The 20,855-nt window shown below is 42.4% G+C and overlaps 1 protein-coding gene across 1 annotated transcript in view; it reads right to left on the bottom strand.

Annotated features, from left to right (window-relative positions):
• Positions 1–15,208: 15,208 nt before the first annotated feature.
• LOC126230333 (carbonic anhydrase-like) overlaps positions 15,209–20,855 on the bottom strand; it is a 68,001-nt gene continuing 62,354 nt past the window's right edge. Inside the window, exon 8 of the mRNA XM_049942391.1 lies at positions 15,209–16,713. Within this exon, the coding sequence (XP_049798348.1) occupies positions 16,465–16,713 (249 nt within the window). The 3' untranslated portion in view covers positions 15,209–16,464. The remainder of the gene's footprint in view (positions 16,714–20,855) is intronic.

Genomic DNA, 20,855 nt, shown 5'->3' with positions numbered 1-20,855 from the left:
ATGAGGAAGAGTAAATGGATCAGAATTAAAAAACATTAATAAGAATATACAATACACATCGCAGAATAGCAGTCTTAACTAATTTTTTTTCTTTCAGAATACAAGACGATTGATGCAGGCTGTCAGACAGAACTAAACATCTTAGTTTTAGTGATGAAATATGCTAGAGATAAGGAATAGTTGTGTAATGAGTAATGAAGTGATTTTTTTTTGCAGATGATAATGAATGCTGATGAAGAGTAATGAAGAATATGCTACTATGAATGATGAAATTTTTCTTTACAGGTGATGATAATAATGAAGTTATGATAATATGGATAATGAAGTTTTTCTTTACAGATGAGGATGATGTTGAAGTTTATGTATTTATGCTATGTAGTTATTTAAGTATTTGTTGCAGTTTGTTTTGACAGTATGTTTTATATCGTATGGTATGATGACTGAAGGTTTTGGAAAGGACAGCTATGGAACACATTTTTTATACACATTTCACTACCTGTTAATTCGAAGTTCACTACTTTTCAGCATAGTCTGCGTTTCTTCTTTCAGCTCAATAATCCATTTTGTATTTTTTTTTAAGGAGAAGCCTTTCATGATACTTACTAAAGTTGTTACTTATTAAACCTATACTAGTACTTGCATTTTTTTTTTACACAGTTGTTTTACAACCTTGCTACAGCTGACTCATGACGAATGACGTTACACATTTTTCATTTACAGGAACAACCTAGAAGCAAATTTTTTTTTCTTTTTCTCTTCTTGCTTTCCCTTATAATTGCCCAAAGCAATGCATTGCTAATAAACAATCACCAGTTCCAAATAATGCTACCCATTTAAGAGAGTTCTGAATAATACTGAATGATGAACAATGTTTTATACTATTCAATACTTGCTGGCCACTGAGTGCCAATAATTAATGTAACTAAATGAATTATGTTATTAATTATTCCATTAATTAACTCTTGTTTTCAATGATGACTTTTCATGTTTTGGTAACTGGCCACTGAGTGCCAATAATTAATGTAACTAAATGAATTATGTTATTAATTATGCCATTAATTAGCTCCTGTTTTCAATGATGACTTTTCATGTTTTGGTAACTGGCCACTGAGTGCCAATAATTAATGTAACTAAATGAATTATGTTATTAATTATGCCATTAATTAGCTCCTGTTTTCAATGATGACTTTTCATGTTTTGGTAACTGGCCACTGAGTGCCAATAATTAATGTAACTAAATTAATTATGTTATTAATTATGTCATTAATTAGCTCCTGTTTTCAATGATGACTTTTGATGTTTTGGTAACTGGCCAATGAGTGCCAATAATTTGTATAACTCAATGAATTATGTTAATGCTATGCCAATAATTGACTCTCCTTTTCAATGATGACTTCTGATCAACATTATTCTGTCATACTAAATATGCTTTGTAACTGGTCAAGGACTGCCACTGTTTATTGTAATACGATTACCCATGATGCCAATAATTTAATTTTATGAACATTATTCTGTAATACTAAATACTTGGTACAGAAATGTTCAACAACTGGGCTATGAATGCCGCAAACTACTAATGTAATTCCTAATCAAGACTAGTCTGTGACTTAATGCCCTTCACCTTCTGACCTAACTACCTGGAATCACTGTAATATCCATTTGTCCTGTCCATCCTCATGATCATGGAGCACTACATTTGGTTTTTGCACTAATTCTACGTTGGTGTGCCTTGTAAGAACGTGGTGTTGACACGACATGCTGTCCACCACCGTGAGCGATGAAGACGTTATTATGGTCCCACTATTTGGTGTACCTGATGTACTGCCAAAATGATAACAGGGAATATTACTACGATATTTCAGTGTCTTGGATACGCTGATAAATACTTCTGGGAAAAGAACTGCAAATTGTCTCACTTGGTGTTGTACTTCTGTGGAAAGATATGGACTTTCAGTGCAGCTGCGTGCAACCTAAGTGCTACAACCATGATGCAATCCTTCCTATTCCTTCCCTAATTCTTGTAAAATGAAAAAGTCATATACAGTGCGTGTGCACTTCCTTTCTTTTGTTAATAAGATCAGTTATCCTGAAATTACTAAAGACTTCTATAGTGCATGTACACTTTATTACACTCCTTGATTTGTTTGTTTGTTGTAGAAAAATACTAGAGAGTACTACATTTTTCAGTGCATGTGCACTTATGTGTTAATATGTTTTCTACTGAACTTCAGTGCCTATGCATTTTTCTCATTTTTCAATATGATTTGTACTCATTCTGTATACCTTTTATGATATGTTCAATACTTCAGTGCGTATGCACTTGTGTCATTTGTTACTCATTGTATATACATTTCGTCATTTGCTGATATGTTCTGAACTGCAGTGCATGTGCACTCATGTCACTTGTCAACATGATTTTTTGCCATTCTGAAAATGCTAAAGAATTTTTCAGTGCGTGTGCACTTTGTTATCTATCAAATAATTTGTATATACATTTTTCTGATTTGCTAATATGTTTTGTACTCACATTTTGTCTTTGTCTGAAATGTTTTGTACTCGCTGCATGTGCACCACATTTAATTCATGTACTACATCTGAATATTCTGTAAATTGTAAAAGTTGATTAATTAACGAAAAAATTTTGCCGCGCTTGGCAAGTCCAAATGACTCACCATCGCTTTCAAATTTTTGCCCCCCCAGTGGAGGGTTATGAAACACGTATGTTGTGTGGCGGCGATGGCGAGGCATTGCAGAGTCTCTGACCAGAGAGCTATTTGTCGTTCCTAGTCTGCACTTGACCGCGCGACAGTTCAGTTGCAGTCGAGTTACGAGAGAGTTCAGTCGCGAGTTAGCAGTTGGAGAGTAGTAGCGCGTCCGAGATGACGCAGTTGCGGTCTAGTTGCGAGAGAGTTTAGTTGTGTGTGAGGAGTCGGCGGGCGTCGACATGGGACTCTGGTCAAGATTCAGGACGAGGTATATTTTTTAAATAAGGTAATGAAGCAGCATTGCGCTCAGCTAATAATGTATTGTAATTGTAACTAATTTGTTCAAGAATCGCCCCAATAATAATTTTGTTTTCAAACCAAGCACTTTAACAAACAAACATTTTCATTGAAAGAATATTTGCCTTCCATTTCCTTTAAAGAAAAATTTACTTAAATTCAAAATTTTTGCAATGCATTTCCTTCGAGCTATGGCGAGAAATAAGAGCAGATGCAGTTTTACTAAGGTAAGAATTTGAGCTTAATCAGGGCCTAAGATCGACATTTCGGTCCATTTGCGTTTTCATTATCATTGAATTGTCTTACATTTTTGTGGGCAGCTTACATTTAGGTCAGATTGCTAATTTTATTTAATTGTCATTGTCATTAAATTTAATTGCTGGGAGGTTACATTTAGCTCTATGTCTATTCTCATTTAAAGTAATATTTTCAAAATTCTCCAGGGAAGTTACAATGTGTACCACACATCCTCTAAATGTTCCCCCTAAAGCAACAGCTGAACCGTATGACCACGGTTTAACAACGACGCTATTTAATATTAGGGTCTTGATAGAGTCTGAAAAGTTTCCAGACTGTCGACATTGCACGCCTGTTGTCTATGAGTAACACTTGAATTACACTTATTACCTGGTTCCTAATTTCGATAAGCCAGGACAAGTAACAAAAGTGCGTGATATACAGCCGCTTGCGTTACTACACACTCATACTAACAGGCAGTCCCCCCAGGTTACTTGCATTATGTAGAGTGACATCAGTTAAGCCTGATTTTCATCTATCATGCCGTATTACAGAGCGGCAACCTTGCCCTCTGAGGTTCCTGACAAGTTTTTAACAAAAGATTCTGGGAGGAGTAGTGACCTGGAAGTTTACCTAAATATCGTCGCCACGACACACATCAAATGCGTGAGACAGCAAGTAATTAATAAAACGTAAGTTGGATTTCCCATTTTAAATTAATGTACCAAATTTATGACTAGAATCATTTCCTAGATCGATTGTGACGGAACATGCGTCAGTTCACTGCATCCTTATTTTCCATGAATGAGCAAATCAAGGTTTATAAGTGTTGTAAGAAGGTAGCTGCGAGGAAACCATGGGTAACAGAAGAAATACTTCAGTTGATTGATGAAAGGAGGAAGCACAAACATGTTCCGGGAAAATCAGGAATACAGAAATACAAGTCGCTGAGGAATGAAATAAATAGGAAGTGCAGCGAAGCTAAGACGAAATAGCTGCAGGAAAAATGTGAAGACATGGAAAAAGATATGATTGTCGGAATGACAGACTCAGCATACAGGAAAGTCAAAACAACCTTTGGTGACATTAAAAGCAACGGTGGTAACATTAAGAGTGCAACGGGAATTCCACTGTTAAATGCAGAGGAGAGAGCAGATAGGTGGAAAGAATACATTGAAAGCCTCTATGAGGGTGAAGATTTGTCTGATGTGATAGAAAAAGAAACAGGAGTCGATTTAGAAGAGATAGGGGATCCAGTATTAGAATCGGAATTTAAAAGAGCTTTGGAGGACTTACGGTCAAATAAGGCAGAAGGGATAGATAACATTCCATCAGAATTTCTAAAATCATTGGGGGAAGTGGCAACAAAACGACTATTCACGTTGGTGTGTAGAATATATGAGTCTGGCGACATACCATCTGACTTTCGGAAAAGCATCATCCACACAATTCCGAAGACGGCAAGAGCTGTCAAGTGCGAGAATTATCGCACAATCAGCTTAACAGCTCATGCATCGAAGCTGCTTACAAGAATAATATACAGAAGAATGGAAAAGAAAATTGAGAATGCGCTAGGTGACGATCTGTTTGGCTTTAGGAAAAGTAAAGGGACGAGAGAGGCAATTCTGACGTTACGGCTAATAATGGAAGCAAGGCTAAAGAAAAATCAAGACACGTTCATAGGATTTGTCGACCTGGAAAAAGCGTTCGACAATGTAAAATGGTGCAAGCTGTTCGAGATTCTGAAAAAAGTATGGGTAAGCTATAGGGAGAGACGGGTCATATACAATATGTACAGCAACCAAGAGGGAATAATAAGAGTGGACGATCAGGAACGAAGTGCTCGTATTAAGAAGGGTGTAAGACATGGCTGTAGCCTTTCGCCCCTACTCTTCAATCTGTACATCGAGGAAGCAGTGATGGAAATAAAAGAAAGGTTCAGGAGTGGAATTAAAATACAAGGTGAAAGGATATCAATGATACGATTCGCTGATGACATTGCTATCCTGAGTGAAAGTGAAGAAGAATTAAATGATCTGCTGAATGGTTCAAAATGGTTCAAATGGCTCTGAGCACTATGGGACTTAACATCTCTGGTCATCAGTCCCCTAGAACTTAGAACTACTTAAACCTAACTAACCTAAGGACATCACACACATCCATGCCCGAGGCAGGATTCGAACCTGCGACCGTAGCGGTCACGCGGTTCCAGACTGAAGCGCCTAGAACCGCACGGCCACACCGACCGGATCTGCCGAATGGAATGAACAGTCTAATGAGTACACAGTATGGTTTGAGAGTAAATGTGAGAAAGACGAAGGTAATGAGAAGTAGTAGAAATGAGAACAGCGAGAAACTTAAAATCAGGATTGATGGTCACGAAGTCAATGAAGTTAAGGAATTCTGCTACCTAGGCAGTAAAATAACCAATGACGGACGGAGCAAGGAGGATATCAAAAGCAGACTCGCTATGGCAAAAAAGGCATTTCTGGCCAAGAGAAGTCTACTAATATCAAATACCGGCCTTAATTTGAGGAAGAAATTTCTGAGGATGTACGCCTGGAGTACAGCATTGTATGGTAGTGAAACATGGACTGTGGGAAAACCGGAACAGAAGAGAATCGAAGCATTTGAGATGTGGTGCTATAGACGAATGTTGAAAATTAGGTGGACTGATAAGGTAAGGAATGAGGAGGTTCTACGCAGAATCGGAGAAGAAAGGAATATGTGGAAAAGACTGATAACGAGAAGGGACAAGATGATAGGACATCTGTTAAGAGATGAGGGAATGACTTCCATGGCACTAGAGGGAGCTGTAGAGGGCAAAAACTGCAGAGGAAGACAGAGATTGGAATACGTCAAGCAAATAATTGAGGACGTAGGTTGCAAGTGCTTCTCTGAGATGAAGAGATTAGCACAGGAAAGGAATTCGTGGCGGGCCGCATCAAACCAGTCAGTAGACTGACGAGAAAAAAAAAGAAATAAATAAAAAAATAATATGTTGTTAATTAAAGCATTATTTTGTTTTTTGTTTTGCCCTGTCTGGTATGAATACTTAATATTTCCACTGAAATTGTTAGCATTTTTTGTAGCTGCATCTATATGAATATTTCAGTTGGTCATTTTTTTATTCATGTATTCATTACCAGTACACGTACAATTTCTCATCGTTCTATAACTAATCTCACATCAAGAGTAAAATAGCAGGAGCGTGCGATATTGAGACAGGAGTGAACCGAACAATATCCTCGGTACTAGTGGCGAACCTTTGTTCAACACTTGAAAAATGTTCCAGAGATAACTCTTCACTGATTTCTATTCGCCATTCCATCATGGTTGGCATTTCTTTCGATTCTTAGATTTCACATGCTGCTAGCAGATGTTAGATCAGTGACGTAGCTTCTCACAACTCACAAGGGAACCTCCCCATCGCACCCCCCTCAGATTTAGTTATAAGGTTGCACAGTGGATAGACCTTGAAAAACTGAACACAGATCAATCGAGAAAACAGGAAGAAGTTGTGTGGAACTATGAAAAAAATTAGTAAAATATTCAAACTGAGTAGTCCATGCGAAGATAGGCAACATCAGGGACACTGGAAAGTAAGCTGCTCCGTGGTCCCGTGGTTAGCGAGAGCAGCTACTGAACGAGAGGTCCTAGGTTCAAATCTTCCTTCAATTGAAAATTTTAATTTTTTATTTTCAGTTTATGTGACAAACTCTTACGTTTTCATCACTATTTTGGGAGTGATTATCACATCTACAAGAAAACCAAAATCGGGCAAGGTAGAAGAATCGTTTTACCCATTCGCTAAGTGTACAAGTTAGGTGGGTCGACAACATATTCCTGTCATGTGACGCACATGCCGTCACCTGTGTCGCGTAGCATGTATCAGACGTGTTTTCCCGTGGAGGAATCGGTTGACCTATGACTTTGCGATCAAATGTTTTCGGTTTCCATTGGAGAGGCACGTCCTTTCGTCTACTAATCGCACGGTTTTGCGGAGCGGTCGCAAAACACAGACACTAAACTTATTGCAGTGAACAGAAACGCCAATGAACGAACGGACAGATCATAACTTTGCGAAAATAAAGCAAGTAAAATTTTGAGTCGAATGCAGACTTGAACCAAGGACCTCTCGTTCCGCAGCTACTCACGCTAACCACGGGTCCACGGCGCTGCTGAACTTGCTCTTTCTTGATGTTGCTTATCTTGCGTATGGATTACTCAGTTTGTGTATTTTACTAATTTTTTTCACGGTTCCACATAACTTCTTCCTGTTTTCTCGATTGATCTGTGTTCAGTTTTTCAAGGCCTATCCACTGTGCCAACTTATAACTAAATCTGAGGGGGGTGCCATGGGGAGGTTCCCTTGTCAGTGGTGTCGAAATGGTTGCCTGTCACACTGGGGCGTCGGAGTCTACGACTGACTACCTCTGTACAGGTACATTTCTAAAGTGCCCAACAAAAGTTCCTTGGTGGCACCGAAGATGTTGTCGAATTGGGAGGTCTTTTACAGACCATTTTTCGTTTTATTCACGCATGTTTCGAGGTCTCAAACCCCCATGATGACGCCGCAGGACTGCGCAAAATAGGAGGGCTGAAAAAGCTTAAACACTACTTGCTGCTGCAGATCACATTTAAATTTCGTCGAGTGGTTTTCAGCAGTACTTTGCGGTACTAACCTGTACACCAGAGTGAAAACTGTGGTGGCTCCACACTTCGTAGGGGTGCGATCACATTCAATTGGACTGCAAGCCCACGATGTTCTTAGAGAAGGATTAAATTGTCTTGGAGAAGGGTTCAGAAGTGTGAAAGGCTGTCAAGAACGTCATTATACTACTCATCGCCCTTCGAACTGTCGTTTTCGAGCATGAAATGTTTGAGAATCAGCGCCCCAAGGGGGCGGATGACTTCATTGATGCCTTCTATCTCGGCCCACGAGGGCTTTTCGTGTCCATACCGAGCGACGGTTGGGTCTGGAATGTTATCCTCAACCACCCATAGGAAAACCGCGTGATTTCAAAGCTGGGCGTCGTGGTTCTGACCGTAGCACAGGTGTCAAAAGTAGGGGTTACAGGTGGATAAGAAAGGATGTGACAATCTTCCCATCGTGTGATACATTCATGGTGGCGTTACGTAGAATTTTGGCGAAATTTCATGCCAATGTGTCATCATTAACCCACCTTACTCCTCACATGAACATTTCAGCTCTGGCTCTTTTTTCGCGTGCGTCAACACCTGGCAGGGCGCTGCACCTTCGCACCGTTACAGGAGAAGGTTTTAGGCAACTTTTAGCCTTATTTCAAATTCCTTTGCGGCGATGGGAGACAATTTCGTGGCTTCGAAAAGTGAAACTTAAGTTGTGTTGTATGTATGATGTATGTAATGAGGCCAAGAAAAAATAAGTTTTTTGTTGGTATCGTAGGCCTAATTTCTTGCTGCATAAATGACGGAGCTCGGAGTGAGAGCTCCACTTGGCTACGGCAATAGTCTATTCAAATCACTTTGTCTTTCAATTTCAGCTCATTTCTTGGATGATAAAGTGAAAAGTTTTATCGCCAATATTAAGGAGCCTTATATAGCTGTACTTGCGTTTCGCGAGTTTCCGAAATCCGTTACAAACATATGACAGTTCTCATATGCACAAAACAACGATGATTGGAGCATGGATCAAAAAACATAAGGGAGATATGTTGAAGTGACTTCGCCACAGGTCGTTCAGAGCCTCACAGAACTTCCTTGCCATTAAGTTCGTTTCAAAATCTGACAACATTCAACGAGCTGAAACAAACGCCACTTTGTTTGAGGCAACTCGTCAGAAAAGTTTATCCAAAATTGAAACACTGTAAAGGCAGAGCAGAACGACGTCATAATAGCTGTTAGCTGCATCGGTGACGTCTTTCGCTCAAACGAGTACTTTTTGAGTGAAGAGTTTTGCTCGTTTATTACTGGTATCGAAGGCTAGGCGGCCCCTTTCGGTAGAAGTTCAGTTTTCTGTTTTTTTGTATGTCCACATGTAATACAAATGACTCACAAAACGGCATTACGGCATTACGGATTTAAAAAGAACTTTTGGTTTCCTGAAGAACATTACTCTTCAACTACATTCAGTCTTTATTTCATTAGTATACATTTGAGAAGAAGAAGATGCAATTTCATTCAATAAAAAGTGCTGTCGTCAGACAGATAAGAAATATTATGTAGTTTGATCTGATACCCCCCCCCCCCCTTCCACCGAATGTGTGGTCACCCACGGCTAGTGCTTTTCATGTAAGCTCTTTCTCTCGTGACACAACTGTCACTCTACACAATTCTTTATGCTAATATATATTGATGACTTTGTTAATTTGACCCTGATGTAGTATTCCAAGTTGCAGCGAAACAGTCTTATTAAAGTAATATACGTAGGTTTTTGAACAGAAAAGAAGAAAATGGCTAGATACTACAGCAGAGGAAATGTAATCACTGTATGAATACATGACTGCTTTCATTTGTACATAAGTAATACATTCCGTACTGCATCTAAAGTGATTGCTATTATCCTTCAGAAGCTCAATTTCTTACTCTGAAGTATTTGAACCTAAACAATATACATCATACCACCACATAAATACTAGTAGTCTAATTTAACTGGGTGTTAGATATTTTGAGGTAACAATGTCAGCCGGCCGCTGTGGCCTAGCGGTTCTAGGCGCTTTAGCCCGGAACCGCGCTGCTGCTACGGTCACAGGTTCGAATCCTGCCTCGGGCATGGCTGTGTGTGATGTCCTTGGGTGAGTTAGGTTTAAGTAGTTCTAAGTCTAGCTGCCTGATGACCTCAGATATTGAGTCCCGTAGCGCTTGGAGCCATTTGAGCCATTTCTGAGCAATGTCAGTCAGCCTTTGACTGGGTGCTTTAGGAAGTGCACGCCATTTCCTTTGGGTGATGTATCGTAGCTAACCGATTTGAGGCTTCCGTCCTACATATGTGACGTGACAGGCAGTGTTATTTACATATAGCTGCAAACCACCACTGGACTAGGCGCTTAGCAGTAACAACTCTGGCTGATTATCAAAGCACTGAGTGAAATTCGCAAAAGTGTGTCTCCCATAATGAAAGCAAGTGTCTTACAGTGTGACTTTCATCAAGGTTCCTGTCTGCACCGTCATTCTGAAACGTTCACCCTTGATGTGTCCCTATGTTTTGTATACCGTCTCAGACTCTTCGGCCCTCCTATAGAATTATTTGTTAGCAACTGATTTCTCTCTTCTGTACGCACTGAAGACCATACACCTGACAAAAAGCATTTCCTGTGTAAACATTCCACAGTTATACTTAGTTTGGCAAAGTTTCTCCTAGAACCTATAAACTCAGTTTTCTGTTGGGTAGTAATAATTATTTCACTTCAGTCAGATGTGTGGCTCGTATATCGCACTCGATCAACGCTGAAAAGCCGACCAAACAAGCGATATCTCTGTACTGTAACTTTAGAAATAGTCATGTACCCTTGCCTTGGGTACCTCTGTTCGACCAGATAAATTTTTCCACTGTGTGGACCATACCCTGTATAGGCAGATAAAAATATTATTAATATATTTCGTACAGCTTATAATAAGTAACTGTAAAAATGTGACGTACAGCTCCACAAAACTTGCAACGAAAACAGTTACAATATGCTGGCAATACAATTGATTCTGGTGTGACAGCCATTTGTAACTCTAGCGTGTCGTGATAAAAGCGTACAGGCTGACACTTATTGAACTATATGAAATGAAATCGTCATAACTTCTGAACCGTTTGTGTTAGTACATTCAAACTGCTCTGTCGGCCGCGGTGCTTAATGAGAATTGGTATGCGCATCCGCATTAGCGACAAAGCCCACTTTCATTCGGCTGGATTGGTGGTGGGTGTGAAATCTTAATGGACCACACTGCTGAGGTTGTCGGTCCCTAGACTTACACACTGCTGAAATTAACTTAAACTAACTTACGCTAAGAACGACACAAACACCCGTGCCCGAGGGAGGACTCGAACCTCCGACGGGAGGGACTGCGCAGTCCGTGACATGGCGCTTTAAACCACGCTGCCACTCCGCGTGGCCGGATGGGTTGGTAGCAAAATTGGCTCATTTGGAGGACTGAGAATCCGCATTTCGCTATCGAGAAGTCTGTTAAAACTCAACGGATGACAGTGTGGTGTGTAATGTCACGAGATAATCAGAGCGATATCCCTTGATGGCACACTGACTACCGAACATTACGTGAAGGTTTTGGAAGATGTTTTTATCTCCATTATCTAAAGGGACCGTGATCTCTACCAGATATGGTTCATGAAAGACGGAGCTCGATCCCATAGAAGTAGGAGAGTGCTTGATGTCCGGAGGAGTACTTTCGGGACTGCATTCCGGCTCTGGGTTACTCAGAGGCCACTGGCATGGGCCTCGACTGGCCGCCCTGTTCTGCGGATCTGAACACATGCGATTCCTTTTTGTGGGGCTGTATTAAAGGCAGGATATACAGCAACAGCCGCAAAACCATTGCTGAGCTGAAAACAGCCATTGAAGTCATCGACAGCATAGATGTTCCGACACTTCAGTGGGTCATGCAGTACTTCACTATTCGTCTGCGCCACATCATCGCCAATGATGGCAGGCATATCGAACACGCCATAACCTAAATCCGAATGTCTGTAGTGACGTTCACACCTTGAATAAAGTGTGTGCACGCCGTAGTTTGCAGCTAATTTTCATTTCTTTCATACAGTTCAATAATTGTCACCCTGTATGTCTACGCTAACATTAAGAACAATGTGGATTAGCATATACACTCAGAAATACAGTTAAAGGACAACCCTTTTGATACCTCGAAATTATTTCCCAATTCGACGTATAAGTCTCAAAGGTGCATACAACCCTCCTCTGTAATGCTCCGAAAGCGTGGTATTATGGGACGTCATCCAAGATCTCGACACGTGCAAGGTGTAAAGAGAGTTCACGATATCACATTGTACAAAAATTTCGCCACAATTCTGTCCAAAGATTCCACGATGGAGATCAGAAGCGCCACACTCAGCGCTGAAATCATGCGGTTCTCTCGTGCCTGGTCGAGGAAGGCGTTTCAGATGCACAGCCTCTCAGAATCGACAAGAAAAGGCCTCAGGGGATGACGTGAAGAGCGTCTATGAAGACACCCCTTCTCTTGAGGAGCTGATTCGCACACATTTTGTGACCTAAAACGGCAGTTCGAAGTGCGATAAGCAACAGGACAACGTTCTTGACAATATTTGACGCTGTAGACACCCCGTGGACGCTTCAACTCTTCTCTGAGGACATCGTGGGCTAGAAACCCAACTGAACATGATCGCACCCCTCCGGAGCGCAGTGGTTGGTTGGTTGGTTTGGGGAAGGAGACCAGACAGCGAGGTCATCGGTCTCATCGGATTAGGGAAGGACGGGGAAGGAAGTCGGCTGTGCCCTTTGAAAGGAACCATCGGAGCGCAGTGTGACAACAACTTTTGCTCTCGTGTACAGTGAGGAACCACAAGAGACCGTTTAAAACCATTCGACGAAACCTGAACGGAGTCCGAAGCAGTCAAGCGTGCTAATGATTAGGTCTGAATATTTTCCGTGGCCATATATAAGAAATCAGCATGATTTCAACGCTGGGCGTCGGTATTCTAACCTCAATCGCAGAGACATCAAAGAAGGAGTAAAATATTGATAACAGGGACTGCGACGACCTTCCCATAGTATGATACGTCTACGATGGCGTTGGGCAGAATTGTGATGAATCTGGTGCCAATATGACAGCATTAACTCACCTTGCACCTCACACGAACTTCTGTCCTCTGGATTCCTTCTCGGACGTGTCGACACCTTGCGATCTGAAGCACCAGCGAGCCCGAGGATGGCGCCAGAGGAAGGTTGTAGGCACATTCAAGCTAATTTTCAAACTTATTCACAATGGGATATAATTAGGTGGTTTCGAAAAAATGATAATTTAATTCTGTTGCACAGTGTGGATTGATCGATGAAATATGTTACTTTTACTACAGTTCTTGATATTTGTATTTCTGTACTGTGTTGTTTGTTTGCAATGTGATGCTAATCCACCTGACAGAGATACAAAGAGAAATGCCTCCCCCTAGAAACACCTTCTCCCCAGTTGACAAACTGTACATCACTTAAATTTATCAATGAATGTTTTTTGAGAGGACTAGTTTTTAGAGTATGTGTGTATCTTAGAACTGATCACTGTTTTCTGAATGTCTCTCATATGAAACAGCATTAATGGCTTAATGAAGTGTGAAGAGATAAAAGTATACAGTAACTTCCATAAATAATTGTACCATTTAAAAGTCTTAGTTACATTTAATTATAGGTTAGCACATCAGATGGGCAAACTGTTTCAAAATTTCGTTAATTTCTACGCTAACTGTACCGCAAAGTGCAAAGAGTAACCTTGCAGCATTACGGTAATACCACAAACGATTCACCCAAAAAAGTTAGAATCTTTGGAATAGCCTGTCATCAGTTCCCATATGATAGCCATTCCTGTCTGGTTCAGTAGACGATTCATGTGTTAACTAGTTAATAGAAAAAAAAAAATGTAAAAAAGTTAAAATTTAAAGAATAGTTATTTGATTGTAAGTCGTGAGAGCGCTCAACATCATGCAGAAACACACTCAAGAGTCAAAGAAATTTTGTATAGGTGTGCGTATTCAATAAACAGGCAGAAAACGGTGCTGCGACAACGCCTATATTAGACAACAAGTGTCTAGCGCTGTTGTTAGATCGGTTACCGCTTCTACAATGGCAGGTTGAGTGAGTTTGAATGTGGTGTACCGTGAATATCAGGAATCCAGTAAAACATCAAATCCCCGACATCGCTCCGGCCGCAAAAAGATTCTGCAAGAACGGCACAAACCGTGACTGAAGAGAACCTTTCAACGTGACAGAAGTGCAACCCTTCCGAAAATTGCTCCAGATTTCAATACTGGGCAATCAACAAGTGTCATGGTGAGAACCATTCAACGAAACATCATCGTTATGGGCTTTCAGAGCCGAAGGCTCACTCGTGTACCTTGATGACTGCACGACACAAAGCTTTACGCCTCGCCTTGGCCCGTTAACACTGATATTGGTCTGTTGGTGACTGGAAACATGTTGTCTGGTCGGACGAGTCTCGTTTCAAGTTGTATGGAGCGGATGGTCGTGTATGGGTATGGAGACAACCGCATGAATCCATGGACCCTGCTTGTCAGCAGAAGACTGTTTAAGCTGGTGGAGGCTCTGTTAATGGTGTGGGGCGTGTGCAGTTGGAGTGATATGGGACCCCTGATATGATTCTGACAGTTGACACGTACGTAAGCAACCTGTCTGATCACCTGCATCCATTCATGTCCATTCCAACGAGCTTGGCCAATTCCAGCAGGACAATGCGACACCCCACACGTCGAGAATTGCTATAGAGTGGCTCCACGAACATTCTTTTGAGTTTAAACACTTTCGATTTCGAGCAAACTCCCCAGACTGTATATCTGGGATGCCTTGCAATGTGCTGTTCAAGAGAGATCTCCAGCCGCTGTACTCTTACAGATTTATGGACAGCCCTGCAGGATTCATGATGTCTGTTGCCTCCAGCACTACTTCAGACATTCGTGGAGTCCATGTCAGGTCGTGTTGCGGTACTTATGCATGCTTGCGGGGGCCCTACACGATATTAAGCAGGTGTACCAGTTTCTTTGGCTCTTCAATGAATAAACTTCATTACTGTTGTTCTTAGCACATTTATGAGGCTCACAAATCTGTATCTTTTAACTTGCTTCCGACATTTATTTCCTTGTAATTTTGTGTTGTCGATAAAATATTTGTCAAAAATTTTCCAGTGAGTCTCACATGTAAAGTAGTGATAATAGTTGAGAAAACCTCAAAGAAGGAAAAGGATTGAGGTAAGTTTTGTGAAAAATAACAGCTTTTGAATGCGAAAGTTCTTTGTTGTACACGTGCAGATATACGAAGAGAGGGTGGTACGGAAGTCATAAAAAAGTTTCACCAAATATTCTGTGGAAATTACAAAAATGAGCATTCTAATACATTGCCACAGACAGCTGCAATGAATGTGACGTTTCACAATGCTCCAAAATAATGAAGCATCCATATTTGATCCTTCTGCAGCAGGTCTTTATGAGTGAACCAATGACAAATATTTTTGTTTTGGCAGCGGTAACTGTATTCTAGTTTAGCGTAAAAAAGGAGGATATCTAGTTACGTGATAACAGCTCCTGTTAGCGCTGTGGAATCTGGTCGATAGAAAAATATAAAATTAATTGCCTTGTGCGCTCCTCAGATTTATACAATCTATATTTCCGAATGTCTTAAGGCACCTTTACACTATACGAAACTGCTCGCGAAATAAACGTGCGAGGGTATTTCGAGAGACAGCTGTTTAACCGTTTTCATTTACGGATGGCGAAACGATATGCGAAAGAGGCACATAAACGGTAAAATGTCCATTTGGGCGACACAGCCATTTCCACGTGGTCTTTTGTAATCTCAGAAGTTGCATCCCCATGCGCCCTCACAGATTCAGCATTCGTTTTACTTATTTATTTTTTAATTTTAGATTCCAGCGTTGGTACAGTGCAATTGGCATATATGCTTAAGCGCCCCAAACACAAACAACAAAAGAGGTAACACGGGATGCTGAAGAATCATCGTTCCATTCCCGCATCGTCCCTTCTTGCCTGATTGTGTTCTGCTCTTTCTTTGCTGTCCAACATATGCGAGTCGGTTTTATGAACTCGGAGGGTTTCCCCGAGGTGGCTGTCTCGGGGGCAACAAGTAATGGCTTTGATACTATGCAAAATGAGAGAAGCAAGGCATTCTGATACGGACCCATCGACCGAATGGGGTTTGTATGGCCGAGTAGTAGGCTCTCGTAGCACAGTGGGGAAGACTTTAATGCTGCACGAAATGTGCCTCTCTAAACTGTTCGCGAGGCTGTTTCGCTGAATGAAAACGTTCCTTTACGTATTTCGTACTTTGTTTTCTTAGAGTTAATAGTTTTCAGTAGATCCGATTTTGTACTTGTAGTGTTTTATTTGGTGGAACTTTATTTCAGTTTACCTGTAGATGCAAGATATTATTCTTAGTGTAGGGATTGGCGTCTGGTGAGTACGCTCCTGCTGGTAATGCTGAGGATCCCGGAGCAGCTGTTTGCAGCAGGCACCGAAGGCGGGCGACTAGTGCTGTCGGCGACGGGCTGCGCCGTGATGCTTGGAGGCGCCGTGCTTGCTATCGCGACCAGCCTTTGTTGCCTGGTGACGAGTGCCGGCGCGACGCCGCGCTGACTTGCTGCGCGTCTCGCACTCTCCGAGGCACGTGGAACTTTTGTTGCTCCGGATCACCTTGCGGCCGTTGAGCGGCTGCGTGTGGCGGAAGTTGTTCACCAAGGGGCCGTCTGTCGACTGGAGAGTCCGGAACACCTCCAGCTGTGGACACGTAAGACACCGGTTATCACCACACTCAATATTAAGCACGAACTGCCCGGATTGCACTGCTGGATCTTGAGTTTGTAACACCATGGAAGGCAGTACATAACGTAATTTTACGTATTGTGCGTCTAGTTCGAAGAATGCATGATTTACCCTAGTTTTTATACCGTTGGTCCATTGGACGCAGAGACAGCTTTAACTTTTCAACTGCTGTTCGAAAGACATAAATCTGAGCTCCCACTCCATCAGGTATGCTCTCATCCAAAATTCGATGACACATCAGAGACACTATTAGAAATTAGTTTTATACTTTCAAGTGTTACTTTTACACTTATGTGACAGAAGTCGTGGAATAGCGGTATGCACATATACAGATGACGGTAGAGTCACGTACAAAAGGTATAAAAGAGCAATGCACTAGCGGATCAGTCATTTGTCACGAGCGGTTCTAGGCGCTTCAGTCCGGAACCGCAGGACTGCTACGGTCACAGGTTCGAATCCTGCCTCGGGCATGGATGTGTGTGATGTCCTTAGGTTAGTTAGCTTTAAGTAGTTCTAAATTCTAGGGGACTGATGACCTCAGATGTTAAGTCCCATAGTGCTCAGAGCCATTTGAAGAGTCATTTGTACTCAGGTGATCCATGTGAAAAGGTTTACGGCGTGATTATGGCCGCACGATGGGAACTGACAGACTTTCAACGCGGAATGGTAGTTGGTGCTAGACGCATGGGACAGTCCACTTCGGGAATTTTTAAGGATTCTAATGCTCCTGTATCCACAGTGTCGAGAGCATCCCGGGAATACCATGTTTCAGGCATTACCTCTCATCGCCGATGGCTTTCATTTAACGATCAAGAACAGCGGCATTTGTATAGGATTGTCAGTGCTTACAGACCAGCAACACTGCGTGAAATAACTACAGAAACCATTGAGGGACGCACTACGAACCTATTCAGTAGGACAGTGCATGATAGTTGGTGCTAGACGCATGGGACAGTCCACTTCGGGAATTTTTAATGATTCTAATATTCTTGTACCCACAGTGTCAAGAGCATCCCGGGAATACCATGTTTCAGGCATTACCTCTCATCGCCGATGGCTTTCATTTAACGATCAAGAACAGCGGCATTTGTACAGGATTGTCAGTGCTTACAGACCAGCAACACTACGTGAAATAACTACAGAAATCATTGAGGGACGTACTACGAACGTATTCGCTAGGACAGTGCTACGAAATTTGGTGTTAATTGGCTGTGGCAGCAGACGACCATGGCGTGTGTCTTTGCTAACAGTACGACGTCATCTGCAGCGGCTCTCCTGGGACTGTGACCATATCAGATGGACCGTGGCCTGATAAAATGAGTCCCGGCATAAGTTGTTAAGAGTTGATGGAAAAGTTCGAATGGGGCGCACACCTCACGGAGTCATGGACCTTAGTTGTCAACAAGGCACTGTGCAAGCTGGTTATGACTCCATAATGGTATGGGCTGCGTTTACATGAAATGGACTGGGTTCTGGTCATGTTAGGCCATCTCATTTTCAGCCATCCATGGACTTTATGTTCCCAAGAAAATATGGAATTTTTGGTTGAGAATGGCCAAGCCATGGGCCACAATTGTTTGGGATTGGTTTGAAGAACATTCTGGACAGTTCGAGTGAATGATTTGCCCACCGAGATAGCCCGACATGAATCCCATCGGAAATTTATGGGACATAATCGAGAGGTCAGTTCATGCACAAAATCCTGCACCGGCAGCGCATACTTATTTACGGACGAGTATACATGGTGGAGAAAAATTGTGTCACGAAATTTTAACCCTGGATAGCTGATGTCAGTACGAACCAGAGTTACTAATGTCGCATAGGTCGACAACGGACCATTTTTAAACTAAGGAAACTTGGCACCACGCGCTCCGATTGTCCATGGGATCACCCTATTGCCGTTTGCCGGTTGAGGGGCAGCGCTATTGTTGTCGGTTCCCACATACAAACGTCCCTCGCTCTGTTACTGCCGCCACGTGATACGCACACGTGTCGAATAAGTCTTGCTGTTAGTCCCCGCCTCAAGCCAGAGGCATTCACACATAAGTTTCGTTTCGGAGCACAAATACGTCACCTGTGATTTACTCATACAGTAAGCATGGCGGAACAGTATATTCGTTTGAAGAACAACGAGATATGGTTTTTGTTTATGGACCAGCCGACGGTAATGCGCATGAAGCTCGACGGTTGTATGAGGAACGGTACCCAATAAGACGCCACCCACACCCGTAAACGTTTACAGCAATTCACCGGCGACTTGGCGAAAAAGGATCGTTAGCGGGATGTCATGGTGATGCTGGAAGACCTCGAACACGACGGCATGCTACATTTGAAGAGACGTCGAGCACTACGAGGAAGCACCTACGACAAGTATTCAAGAGCTCATCGGTTAGTCTGGGAGGTTTTCAAGGACGACGGGCAACATCTATTCAATTTCCACCCTGCCCGAGGCCTAAATCTTGTGGTGGACTATGAACACAGGCTAAGGTTTTGCCAGTGGTTTCTGCTACGTGTTGCGCGAGATCCGACTTCCCCGCCATTGTGATGTTTACCGACAAGTGCACCTTCCATCGAGATGGCCTTCACAACACTCGAAACGTTCATTACTCGGCAAGATGAAAACATCACGTCACATACGTTCACGGACACCAGGAACGATTTTCGTTTAACATTTGGGCAGGCGTTGTGCGTGACCATCTGATTGGAGCGGTCCGTCTACCTCCTCGACTTATCGGAGCAAATTACCTTCACTTTTTGCAAGAAACTCTACCTGGCCTGCTGGAAGATGTTCCCCTGGACATATGGCTACGCTTGCGGTTGCAGCATGATGGTGCTCCCGCACGTAACAGTCGTGTTGTGCCCAGATATTAACTGAACTCTTAGACGGCCGGCTAGTTGGCAGAGGTGCTCGTAGAACGATCACGGACCTAACGCCACCAGACTTTTTCCTGTGGCGATTCTTCAAGGTTCTAGTCCACCCACCCGGACGTGAACCACCAAGGAACGAAGAGGAATTAATGGATCGCATCCAACATGTGTCAATCACATCAGTTCAATGCCAGGAATCTCTGAAAGAGTTCGGCAAAACACCGTTTGACGTTACCAAGCTTGTGTCGCGGCAGAGGGTCGCCAGTTCGAGCACCTGCTTTAAGTAAACATTATTCTAGCTTCACAAAACGCCCTTTTCAGGGCGGACAAAATTTGTAAAAGAGGAGTTGACTGGTTTGTTCCCGGCACGTCTTATCATGGAACTACAATGGATGTGTCGGGACCCGGGCAGATTCGCTCCCAGGCCCCTAGAGTGGAAGGCTGGAGCGCTACGATTGAGCGTGCGGTCCTCCTTGGATACATCGTGATCTCCGGCAGGCAGAGCATTTGCGGCCATGCGTTGTCCAGAGCATCGGGCAACAGGACAATCCCGCGGCTAATCAGGGCGCTTGATGCCAAGTTTCCGTAGTTTAAAAATTATGCGTTGTAGACCTAATTTTGATTCCTACTGGCATCCGCTACCCAGGGTTAAAATTTCACCACACAATGTTTCTCCACCCTGTAGAGACAGAATGGCTATATTTATGCTGGGGACTTGTTGAGCCCATACCACGTCGAGATGCGGCCTGGGCTGTGCCAAAGGAGATCTGACACTATATTAGCAGGTACGCCATGACCTTTGTCACCTCAGTGTATTTTCTGAGCTCACATATAACAACACTTTTACTTAACCTGTGTCCGATGGACCCACTGGTTCACGTTGTGGTGTCGTTAAATCAGATTGGGCTGTAATCAATTACATTTCGTTGGAATTCAGAGAATATTTTATTGGAACACATACTCATTTTTGTGACTGCAGAAAAAACATTGTTATAACTTGCAGCTTAATTAACTGTCAGACAGCTTACTACTCTGTTGTGTAAGAGAGCAAAATATTGAGCTAGGTAGTTTCCAGTGTGTGAAGCAGTGTAGAAATGTGATTGACATTCGATACTCACTCATTTGAAACACGAAAGAAAACATCAACAGCAGTTATATTCCTACAGTCCATAGGAGAAGAGGCATTATTTATTCATATTATTCTTATTCAGATAGAATGCCTGAATCTA

The sequence above is a fragment of the Schistocerca nitens genome, unplaced genomic scaffold (assembly GCF_023898315.1).
Source record: "Schistocerca nitens isolate TAMUIC-IGC-003100 unplaced genomic scaffold, iqSchNite1.1 HiC_scaffold_380, whole genome shotgun sequence".
In the NCBI taxonomy this organism is placed as follows: domain Eukaryota; kingdom Metazoa; phylum Arthropoda; class Insecta; order Orthoptera; family Acrididae; genus Schistocerca; species Schistocerca nitens.
This window is presented reverse-complemented; position numbering and strand designations above follow the sequence as displayed.